The sequence below is a fragment of the Argopecten irradians genome, chromosome 2, assembly GCF_041381155.1.
Source record: "Argopecten irradians isolate NY chromosome 2, Ai_NY, whole genome shotgun sequence".
NCBI lineage: Eukaryota > Metazoa > Mollusca > Bivalvia > Pectinida > Pectinidae > Argopecten > Argopecten irradians.
Genome location: NC_091135.1, coordinates 23,342,856 through 23,355,778, shown reverse-complemented (window position 1 = coordinate 23,355,778; position 12,923 = coordinate 23,342,856). Strand labels below are relative to the sequence as shown.

Genomic DNA, 12,923 nt, shown 5'->3' with positions numbered 1-12,923 from the left:
ACCCTGGATGTTAATAGGATGTTAATTAATCAAACAACAAACCTATCGCCTCACTTTCTTTACATAATGTGTTGAACATTAAGATAGAGAAAAAACTAATTCCTAGACTACGATGCGGTGCAGTCAATTCAGAACACCGAGCTTTCTTCACAAAATTTAAAGGATATGGTAGAAAGAGCAGTAGTTTAGAAAGTCAAGTCAAGTAATTTTATCGCTGAAATTGGTGAGTTTCACATTGGGTTTCAACAGCAGGAGGGTGTTAGAATTTGCCTGCTGTTCCTGTTGCTTGATCGTAAAAGGCGACTAAATATAAAATATCATCCTTTCTCTCCTTCCTAACGGACGTTCTTCTTCCTAACGTCTCCCTTGACACCACCTCACTATTGGAAGGCTGGCCGAGATGCAACAAAGTATATAGAAGTTGTAGTTTCTGCTCCTGTTTAGTGTTCAGCTCATAATTAAAATACAGCTCACCATTATACACTACGGCCATAACGTAATGTATAATGGTGATCTTGGTTTGCCGTTGTCTTCGATGGCATGGTGCAGTGAGGTACATGAAGTACTATAAAAAGAGCAGAGAGACCCATACATACATCACACAACGTAACACATGGGAAGTCGTCCTTTATGATCCTGGCTGGTAATAGGACGTAAATTTAACAATCAAACCAAACTACCATTAGTAAAACCTAAAACTACTATAATTAATCTTATTATTATTTCAAAGTAAATAACTGTAAACATCAAGTTCAGATCACATTTATTTCGTCCAGCAAAAGGTACTGTAAAACTTGTACATGTATATCAAGAAACAAAGATTCATAGGTAAGACACCAAAATTAATAATACTACCAATAATTCTTGCATCTTGTCCCGTGGGTTGTAAAACATTTCAAATTACCTTCTACAAATTATATCTTATAAAGTGAGCTATCTACTCAAATGTTTTCTAATTGAGACTCATGAAAACTGAATGTTATATGAAATGCACAATGTATGAACTCAGATTATCAAATTTTAATCGAGAAATGAAGACCCAATTGAAGCATTTGTAATTTTCAATGTCAGTCAAACAACATCCAATAGAATTTCCAATAACTTGCATTTTATATGCCTGCAATTAAATTTGACCATTCCCATCAATACTTACACTGTAACTATAAATGCAGATAATCCCAACACATTCCTATATCGTTTTGCAATTTCTGTGAAGAGATCTTTCCAAAATGTGTTTTGGAGCAATACGTGCGGAAAAGAGGAACTAGACAATATAGCCGAAAATGTATTTTTTCAGGAATGTGCTATATATCAATTGTAATTATGGGGAAAACATGAATTATCGCAAAAGTCGAGAAGAAATGTTGCTATGATTACCAATGGAGATAAAATAATTTTGTCTCTAACAAATACTACATATGCAACTTATTTCTGGCTTATTGAAATGATTCATTTATCTTCTAAAAATATTTGTTAATAATTATATATACCAGTTCAGGTAAAGATTCAAAATAAAATGCCAGTCTTTTAATTGGTGTTTTTTTTTTTTTTTTTTTGTATTTTTACAATTCTTGTTACCATTATTTCTCAAAAACAAAAAATGACTTAATAATAGACCGCCATTTTAGATTTTGGATTTTGATATTTACGATTTCTTACTGCTTTTTCTCAAAAACTACTGAAGGGATCTTTCTCAAATTTCATATGTAGGCTCCCCTTGAGCTGTACTGTTGGATACTGAATCTTAACATCAATCCATCAACAACATGGCTGACTGTCCAGCAATGATGGATTTTGATAGATAAAGTTTATTACCACAACAATTGTTTATAGAAGGACAGAACGATGGACAGAGGATGGACCATTGGCGATTCAAATAGTCCAACATCTAATAATGGTGCCGTCATACATGTACTTACATGGATCATATTTGATGAAACAGATCATTATATTCATATCATTACAATTATGTTAAAGGCTAAAATCAAATTATTTGGAATTTTATGAACTCCATAGTTTGAATAATAAGAATGATCTACCAGAGACATATATTAGATTTACAATATCCTAGTCTAAAAAATTTGTAAAAAATAAACAAATCATTAGCATATTTAAAAGGGGGGGGGGTTAACTCTCCATTGAACTTTGATCAGCAATCCAGGAGCGATCTCAAAGGCAAAACAACTGAACTAAAACAATATACTGCAAATTAAGCACATGGTAAATGTAGATAAAGTGACTAGAACAAACTGTATCATTAACATTGACTTACACAAGTATTTGTATGAACATTTTGTTATAGTGTGATTATAAGTGTCAGTTACATTCTCATAAAATCATCAACAGTCATGTATAACTATTGGCTTTGTATAGAACTACACATTTACAAAATGGATGTTAGAAGATTTTGACTTTTGACAAAAAGTGATATCAAAAATAAGTCACAAGTCAAAAGTCACAGAAACCAAGCCAGTTTATACACCATGGTCATTTGCTATTTGGTATCATGACAACCTGGCTGTGATTTGTGGAGTTAACTGAAAACTCCAGTTTGTCTCTATATATAACTTATGTGCAAAAAAATTAACTTTAAAAGTTTGTTTTGTGAAATCAGGGCTTGTATGCTCTTACAAAGATGACATTATAACCTAGGTAACCATTAATTGGTTATTTCAGGTAAGGGACAATTAAGAAATATTTTGATTACAACAATACAATTAAAAGTCTCATCATTTCATCTTTTAACAGTACTTTTTAAAGCTTAAGAACTATGGCAGATTTGATCTTTTTCAGATAAAAATCTACATTATTATGTACAAAGATATTAATTACCTCTCTCTCTCTTTCTCTCTTTATTTGTATTTCACATATATATTAACTTAACAATAAAAGTGAACTATATCTTTCAAAAAAAGTGTCAAAGATGTACGGCAAACGTAGTCTTCACACACTAAAACAAATCAAGAAATAATCTCAGAACAAATGCATTTAACTGTGCAATTATTAAATAGTAATTACATTTTAATATATAAGTTGTCATAATAATTATCAAGACACAAAACCTTGTAGTTTAAATTACAAGGTAATATTTATATTCTTAAGCATCTACGTACCTTGTATATCACTCTAAGGCTAAAAAAAATAACATGTCTGTTTAGGTTGCCCGGCCAACCCTAATTTTTTACACCTGATCCTAATTTTGTTTCCCACTTTTATACAAAAAACATTTTAAAGTCATATTTCGATCTCATACTCCAGTTCCAGCCATTATTTTAGAGTGAAAGACACTTAACAAAGAATAGGAAAAAAATCCAATGCAACCTTAAACAGACATATTTTTTTGGCCTTAATTTAAATTAAAAATGTACATGCATTAATAAATTGATTAGAAATCAAATATCTATTGAAATACCTAATGTTGATTATCAAAGAGCTGAAGCAATAAAAATATACACATGTTAACATGCATTATTACAATACATAAGCAATCTGAAACAATACAAAATACATGTACACATGTTAATATCATTAGAATAGAGAGGTATCAACTTGAAGGTATAACACGTATAAATGGTATCATTATGTAAGTACGATAGGTGTACATGAAGACACCATCATTCCTTTTGAAAGGGTCACAGAAATGAACATAACACATTCATGTAGTTTACAAGACATACATAATTCACTAGCAGAATTATAAGTATTATCAAAAAAATGCCCTAAGAACTAAATTGGAGTAAATAGATTTGAAGATTTGATAAGGCCCAATTTACTTGAAAAAAATTCATGATTAAAAATATCACTGGGTTAATATAAGGACTTTAATAATAAAACTGATAATTTCATGTATTATGCCTTATAGATAAGTTTTTTATATACACATAGTAATCATCACCATTACCCAGGTATTTTAATTATCTAATGGTGTGAGTACATGATAGAAAGCATATCTGCTGCTTGTACGCATTATATACCCGTTGAGATATAGCTATAGTACAAAGCATAAAAGATTTGACATGGATATAAAAGTGTACATACCGACTTGTTTATCAACAAAACTCCACACAAAGGAAGCTTTTAAAAAATACTGCTGATATTAGTTAACTTTTCATTATATCACCATTATTGCAAATATCATCTGCAATTTCACAGTTGGATTTTCACATGATTTTTTTTTTTTTTTAGCTGAATCTTGTAGGTCTTTAATAACATATCTAACATGAATCAACAAATATTCAAATGTTGAAAATATTCACATTAGATATACATAATTATATTGTAATTGTATTATTCATAGCAGAGCACCATCAGTTTTTTTTTCAAAAATATTTAAAAATGAAAAATATTTGTAAAAAGTTTGTCGCATGGACAATGTTGAATCATCAATCCATGCAATATAAATCATTACACAGCCATTAACCATATTATGGATTAACCATACCAATCCAGTATTTTTCCATGACGTTAAATATATACATCACTTCACGATACTTGAGATACTTAGCAACATACCTATAACACCTAGCAACAAGGTTGAATAATACCCAACTTTCCTACTGCTAGTTATAACTGATCAACTTGTATGATGTACTTGAAATACCAAGCGATATTGCTAGTGCAACATCCCATCTTTCCATATACTCTTATTTCAAAAGTAAAAATCATCCAGTTTTTGCTCGTATTATTTTAGTTGACCATGCGGTGTATGTGGGTATGGTCCTTGTGTGATGATAAATTATCTAGATCATTCCACCACTTATACAAGAACTTGTCAATGATGAGTTTGAACCAGGGAGTCAGTAAAGTGCCCTTAGATTCTTGCTCATCTGTAAAACAATATATAGAGACTCAAAACAGAAAAAAAAAACCTGTACAAATCCTTTTAGATGGCCCAGATTAAACACTAACTAATTATTATAAGAAGAAAAATGAAATATAAGCTGTATTTTGACAATGGTTACAAAGACAAAAGTGGAGAATGCATATGAGTTTTATATTTATATTTAGCAGTGTTACATTTATAAACATTTTCGTATTACAATCTTCAACAAACATGTCTGACTTTCAAACAATGGATCAACAAAAAGGAGGTCTATGGAATCAGAGCATGTGAAAAAATACAGCTGTTTTTCCGTCAGTGCTCCAGAAAAATTATCTGTTGTAGGTGATGCAAATGCTGGTTGCAGGATAAATCCACCTGATTATAGCTATAGGGAAGTAAGTGCAGAAAACTAACCCGCTAGACAGTTAGATGTCAGGTATATATATACACTACATGTATATATATGATTTAAACACTACACCATCCAATCAAACCATGGATTTGACAAAGCAGTAGTTATCAGGAAGACACAATTACATAGTCTGGCGATGATCATTCAGATGGATGCTGCACCCCAGGGCATGGTTAATGGTAATTGTATCAAAACACATTAACACTTCTGTCCCTGCGGTATAGTATCGTAACTCGTTAATTTCAAATCAGCCAAACAATTATGATTGGGATTGTATACATGTAACTAGACATGGAATTTCTGTACCAATAGCTTTTACACTCATACTCCCCAATCTCAATATGAGAAAGCTATGATAAGTATTTTGGAGCAAGCTAACAGTTTTGGTCACATTTACGTTAACTTACAACAAGAACTTCTAGCCCTCAATTTCCCACATTTATTCTTTTAGTCAAATATTTCTTAATGTTTTCATTTATTTTCCTCCCAGTAAAATTTTTACCACTACAATGACATTATAGGGACCGCAGAATCAAACCAAATATAGATTTCTGGAAATCCTGTTGTGGGCACAAGATTTCATAGAGAGGTGAATGTTTTGGAGCCTGCTAATTGGATATTCAGGGTGCATCAGTTTCAAATGTTTAATATGTGGGTTGGGCAATACATGTAGATGTAAAATATGTAGAAAATTTTCAAAATTCTGTCAAGTCTGTTTCTTACAGGGGGAGGAAATCAATATTGGAATTTATATACATGTATATATATATATATAATATGAACATTTTGGGTCAATTTTTGGATGCCCCCCCCCCACACATTAAAGTGTAGCAAGATGGTAGATCTTAATTTTCTTATTCACAGGTATGTGAGATGACCTTCAAAATTAGTGATGGGGAACCAGACTTGAAAACTTCATTTAACCTTGACAGTGGCAAACGTTAACATTACCATCTATGGGAAATCATTTGGTTCTGCAGTCTCTATAGACTTACTTCCTGATAACCTTCATACTCTACACAAAAAAATATCATATCTCAAAAACTTTCAATAGATTTTTAAGCCAAAATAAAATAAAAAATTTCATGGAATTAAATGAAGTAGGTGATACTAACCGGCCATGTTCTGCAGCTCCTCTTTGGTGATATATTTACACATTTTCACTTCATCCTTGTTGGGATTGAGTTCCACATCTTTCTGGACTATAAGTATGTAGTCAATCTCGTGCTCGCCCCAGACACCATCTACGGGTACATTCCCTGACTTATAATGTATCCTTGTGAGATACTGAAACTCTGAAAGGTCAATCTGTAACAAATATAACAAAACACAAGTGTAGCTTCTTATGTTACAGCAGTCATTTTATGGCATATGGTTTATCTAAATAATGGTCCAATGGGTCCAAATTGTACACCTACTACTCTAATTACAGTACATAGTATAGGCCTATGATAGTAAATTTGACATTTTACCATGATTTACCAAGTTAACTATAAATGAATGTAAAGGTCATTCATTTGAACAAATGAACATCAAATAGGCCTACTACAGGCCCAATATCAGGTCACTATGTGTCATGATTTTATTTAAAAGATTTCAGTTTTGCTAGATCAGCACTAGAACATCAGACACATTAACCACTACGCCAGAGTAACACAGAATATTTTACCTCGTGTGGCTGTATTCCTAGCTCCTGGTGTAAACGCCTCTGAGCTGATTTTCTAACACCAATCACTTCTTCCTCCTCTAACTCCTCCGCTGTGTATAAAGGATGGCTGCAGCAAGTGTTGGTATAGTGATCTGTAAGAATTACAGAAAAACACACTAATATACAGTATCTTTTATTACTACTAGACCTCAAGCTTCCATCCTTTTGTGATATAATTAACTACATAGTCATCGTTTTCATGACTAGATTTCTACCACTATCATTTCAATCAATTATTCATGTGCAATGATAACAAATATTACATAAAGTTAAACTATGAACTTTGATTTGGTTTGATAATTGTAATGTACTTTCACGTATAATTAAAGGCCCACTAGCTATCCAATATGACTTTTAATTCTTAAAATGGAATGTAAAACGAGATTGATACTTTTAATAAATAAATATGAGTTGCAATAGTTATTAGCTTACCATGAACACTTCACTTAACATCACTACTAAGCAATTCAATTAAAAACAATTTAATGTTAATTTTCATAATGCAGGTTGTCTTATGTGTCCCACCTAATTACACCACGTTATTTGACTATCACTGCGCCATACGGCAAAACAGTGAAGTGAATCTTCACTGTTATCTTCACTTTCACTGTCGACGCATAATAGTGTGAACGGATTCGGTTGATCACTACATCAACATTCTGTCGCTATTGCCTGGCAGGCTGTCGCTACACTCTTAATAACTTGGTCACAGTTTTGGTAATGTTATCTCGACGGTGCTGGCAGGTGGTGCTGTTACGTCATACACACATGTGTAAGCCTACACAGGTATTTCATTATAGCTGCAGCGACAAGCGACAACGATTACACATGTTTTTTACAAAACGTACCGTACATTACAAGACTCCAAGCAATGTTATTGAAGTAGTTAACATATTGTAAGATTACGTTCAGTATGTACAGTAATTACCGGAGAAATCGAAGATTGAAATGTTACCCAAAAAATACTTAAAGTATGAATTAGGAAACCGGACTACACGTACAGAAGCTTAACATACTTTACTTTTACCATTTCTGTGAGTTGGCTTTCGGTATTTTTTTTTAAACAAATAAAATATTATTTAATCTCAAAACGATGCCAAAATATTTGGAATGTTAGTAATGGGTTTTTTTTCCGTGAAAGCCATGCTCCTTTAATCTACAGGAGTTGGTCTACATACTGTATTGTCAAAGTACGACAGTCTGTATTGTTTGTAATACATTGTGCTTCCATACCATACTTCCGAGATGAAACATGTGTAACATTAACTAGATCATGCTGCAGACAATTTTCCGGCTGTAATAAAAATTAACCGAACCAACAATATTCAGATGACAATGCACAGTCAATGTCAGTGCTTATGTGTTGCCGATTTAGACATAATGTGTAATACAAGTAATGATCTTGATGTAAGTATCTGTTTTAAACCTCTTTCTTAAATTTTCTGTGACTTGTCTACAGCGTTATCTTACTGTTAACTTGGATATTGGAACTGCTGGAAAAGGAGTAGGCCTAATATGCCGTAACAACTGTATCATAGTCTATATTCAGGAAAAGAACACCCGTATGACATCAAAATCTCAAATATCAAACTATTCAATGTTAACACTCTTATCATATAATGATAACATTAAGATTAAAGTTATCTTAAGCTAGGACGTATTGTACAATTCGTGTTATGAATGCCAGATGCTAATTATTCTACTGTAGATAGGTCGTTGTGTTGCCTCGATCTCTTGATTAATCAAATAAATATGACAAAAACAATCAAATCAAGTTGTTGTACTGGTATCAGGTCGTAAAATATAGATGAGTGGACACAACAATGGCTAACTTCTCATTGTATTTAACAACAGTACTGGGTTTACATGCTCAACAAAGTCGTCCATTTTGATAGTAGCTCAGCTACTGACAAGCATGTTTCCCGCAACATGTGTGTGTGACGTAAAAGCGTCCACCTGCTGGCACTGTCGAGATAACATAAACAAAACTGTGACCAAGTTATCGAGAGTGTAGCGACAGCCTGCCAGGCAATAGCAAAAGCATGCTGATGTAGTAATCAACCAAAACCGTTCACACTATTATTGTGTTGACAGTAACATATAGCTTATAAAGGAAATCTTGCAATTGCTTGGTGTGGTAAACACATCTTTGGTTATAGTAATGAATTTTCTATGTGTTTAATATATAAAGAAACTTTTTAAGTTTTGTTTCAGAAATGTAAGTAAAGTGGGCCTTTAAAGATTTATATCTAGTAACATCTGTAAATTTTGTTGTACAATGTAATGATAAATATTGCAAACCCTATCATTGTTTTGCATTTCATTAAAAAAACAATATAATTACATTATATTACAATTACACACTTCATGGTAACCTAACTTTGAGGATTTAAAAAGGTCTATAAAATCAACGTTATGTGAGCATGTATTTATTATTATAATGACTTAATAATAGAAATAAGTACTTTACCTGGGAAGGTGATTTTTGAACTAGATCTTTGTTGTAGCAGGAGCTGGCCCGAAGTATTGAACAAGAACACACTGAAAGCTCTATGGAGCATACCTGTCAAACATAATTACACATTACTTACTACTCCTAGACATAAATGTACAATGAAAAACAGGCCACTAAACTCAAAGTCACTGAAAAGAGATCATACCTGAAAACTAGATCATCTCCCCTAGTTTGAAACTTAGAATACAACATGTCCTAGTCTATTTTGGAGACGAAAATCATTAAAAGAAATTAAAGTTTAGTGATGACTTCTATATTCTAGCGACAGTCAGAATGTTGGTGGCTAGTCTGAAGAAGCTGTAGAGCAAACTTTCAGAACAACAAATTCATGCAATATATACATTAGATATAAAGGTTTGTTACATTCATTTTGTGATTTAACCTTTATTTTTTTTCTTACTAAGGCATATACTAAAATGTACTATTTTACAGTAAATGACAGTCAATAAAAAAACTTTTAACAGAAATAGTTCATTCCCCTGCATGGGATTTATGAAACTAGTTTTTTCAAAATACATGTGGAATTAATTTAATGTATTTTTTTGAAAGTTTGATGGAAATCTTAGGTAAATGAAGCAAATTTAAAAAATGTTTTCCTGCTATATGGGCAAATACATTATGCTTACAGGTTTATTATTTCTTCAAACCCAAAGGAAATGAACATGCAGACTTGATGCAACTGTCTCTCTTTTGATTTGGAAATGTGGCCTATGATAATCAAACTTACCTTTGTTAATATTTTTTAAAAGGTGGCAGTCCTTTTTCGAAGCACTCCCAGTGACTTTATCATCTCTATCCACCAGTATACACTTCTCTTTGAGCAGTTTCACTTGGGTACCATCCAGGTTTTTAAGTAATGGATCATTCTCCATATTGAACTGGACCTCATTAACTACAGTCCTGTGAAGTACAGACATAATAATGAAAAACAGGAGATCCTGGATCTCCACCATTGACTGAGCTATGTCAGTAGATCAATTAGATAATGTACTACATAATCCTTTCTGTGTTTTTCCCTTCTTTTTCTCATTCTTTTGAAAATATTGATATTGAATACACATTTGGCCACTGTCTGTCATTGTGTTTCAAATTTGATAGGTAGAAGGACCAAGCAGACCTTACAAGTTTAACTTGAGGATGAGGTTATCAGAACTTCATGAGCCCTGTCAATTCTGTGAAAGTGTCAAAATCCAACATGGCCATGTTGTTTCCTGGTTATTCACAAAGTGTAATTGGCAGAACTCAATGAACCAAGAGAAACTTAAAATTTTAGAAAGATCCCTTCAATCTGTTCTTAAAAACAGTGATAACAAACTCCACATGTCAAAACCCAAGATGGCTGCTACCTGTCAACCATCATGTATTCTGACTATAGTGCTACAATCCAATTAGGAACACATTAAATTTGAGGTAGATCCCTTCACTACGTTCTAAGAAATAGCATTCACAAATTTCAACTATCAAAATCCAAGAAGGCTGCCTGTTGGCCATCTTGTTGTTCAAACAGTTCCAATCTAAAACAGATTCCATCAGTAATTTTTGAGAAATAGTGCTAATTTTTTTATTTCAACTTTGAAAACATCTAAATCTAGCAGCAATGGTTGCACTCAATTTGGACAAGAGATGAAAGAATTTTTGAAACATGGTCATCATCATGATTCTTCCCATTGCCTGCTGTAGTATTGCAAAGCATCTAGGAGTGACCTTTAGCTGAGTGTCTCCTATTTCAACTATAAGGGATGTTAATCAAACATGCCATGGCTGTAGCGGGATTGAACAGCGGTGACCAGGTAAATGTAGCTCAGCAGTAGAGCATTCGGCTAGTGTTTGGAGGTCCTGGGTTTGAATCCCAGTATGGTCACTACATTTTTCCCCCTCCTGTTACAATGACTGTGTTTTTACATCGTAGCTGCAGGTTGGTATGTATGTTGTATTTGCCCCCAAATTCACACCTTACAGTTGAAGAGACATAACAATTGGAAGGTTTATAAATTAAGTGATCTTAGTTGCCTGAACAAAACTTGTCAATACATTTACAGGTGGAAAAATAAAAAAAAATCTTTTCATCGACCTTAAATTTACTAGATGTGAATCACATCGGCTTTGTAATAAAATTAGCATAGGGACATAATTCATACCTTGCTGGGAACGGAGTGATGGCAGGGTATGATTATTCATTCTAGTCTATTAATTTAAAGCACATTGATTTAAATGAAAGGTAATTTACAAACTAATTGAATATCAACAGTTGAATAAACATAGATGTACACATTCTCGATACTCCATGGGTTACTATCACTGTCCACCACTGGACTAATGCATGTCATAGTGATGTGGGATTGGACTGGGGCAATCTTCGGTGACCAGGTAGCTCAGTCAGTAGAGCACTCGGCTAGTGTGCTGAGGGTCACTGGTTCGAATCCCCGTCTACATTTCTCCTCTCCTGTTGCAATAGCAAAACTGAATGCAACAGAACACAAGTAATGTGGTCCTTTGAAGTACATCAAAAGAATCGAATACAGGTACACTGTGGTTAACTTTGTGGATTTGAATTCGGGCATCACTCTCTCTGTAATCTTCAAAGGTCTGTCATTGGTCAGTTGTTTCCTTCTGAACTGCCTCCAGTTTTACTAGGAGATACTGATAGGCCATCCTCGATACTCCAGGGCTTCCGATCACTTACGATCTCTACACCCCTGGACTATCTCATAGTGAAATTGAAGGCAGCTCAGCGGAAAACATTTGACCAATCACAGGCTAGGAAATCTTTCATTTGAAGACTACAGAGAGAGCGACGCCTAACATCAAAGCCACAGAGTCAACCACAGTGTACCGTTATATGGCTCTTTGATGTACATCAAATGACTAAGTTACCTGTTCTATTCTGTTGCCTCCAGTTTTACTATGAGATAGTCCAGGGGTGTAGAGATCGTAAGTGATCGGAAGCCCTGGAGTATCGAGGATGCTGATAGGCCAGAGGTGGATATAACGTCAATGATAGTAACCCCTTGAGTATCGAGGACGACATGCACATAAGTGAAACTAATAAAATGGCACATACTTCAAAAGTCTTTAACTTATGTCAACTGGTGTATCAAGTATTCTGGATGATTATCATAGTAAAACAGCATTCAACATAATTTGTTACACGAAAACAAATCGGCTGATACAAAACAAGTTTCTAACCTTTAAGAATATGAGTTCATTTGATACAGTTCTCACCTTGATATTATTAGCTGGTTCAATCGTTTGTTTGCTGCCCATCTAGTGCAGTATGTGTTCCTTAATCTTGAGAAGAGCCCGCAGTGCATCTTGTTTACAGCAGACTTCAAAACGAAAGTAGCCGGAAATGAGCAAACGGAAGTGAACTATTAAATTCTGTTCTGTGAAAATATGCCTTGTATTTGCTAATTACTTTTCAATCATTTTGGATATTTTTCATTAAAAAATAGTGATTTGAATACAC

General features: G+C 33.5%; 1 protein-coding gene across 1 annotated transcript; it reads right to left on the bottom strand.

Annotated features, from left to right (window-relative positions):
- Window positions 1-4,656: 4,656 nt before the first annotated feature.
- Window positions 4,657-12,817, bottom strand: LOC138314860 (isopentenyl-diphosphate Delta-isomerase 1-like). Its single transcript, XM_069255447.1, has 6 exons — window positions 12,680-12,817; window positions 10,185-10,357; window positions 9,413-9,505; window positions 6,904-7,034; window positions 6,350-6,542; window positions 4,657-4,826 (listed from the first exon to the last, which is right to left on the bottom strand). The coding sequence occupies exons 1-6, from the start codon at window positions 12,766-12,768 to the stop codon at window positions 4,687-4,689; spliced, it is 819 nt and encodes a 272-aa protein (XP_069111548.1). The 5' UTR covers window positions 12,769-12,817; the 3' UTR covers window positions 4,657-4,686.
- Between the last annotated feature and the right edge of the window lie 106 nt (window positions 12,818-12,923).

Excerpts from the sequence above, each read along its gene's own strand:
- LOC138314860 (XM_069255447.1), bottom strand. The coding sequence starts at position 12,768 with ATGCACTGCGGGCTCTTCTCAAGATTAAGGAACACATACTGCACTAGA. Across the intron at positions 10,358-12,679 it reads AACCAGCTAATAATATCAAG|GACTGTAGTTAATGAGGTCC; the intron begins GTGAGAACTGTA and ends TGTACTTCACAG. Across the intron at positions 9,506-10,184 it reads TTTAAAAAATATTAACAAAG|GTATGCTCCATAGAGCTTTC; the intron begins GTAAGTTTGATT and ends TATGTTTGACAG.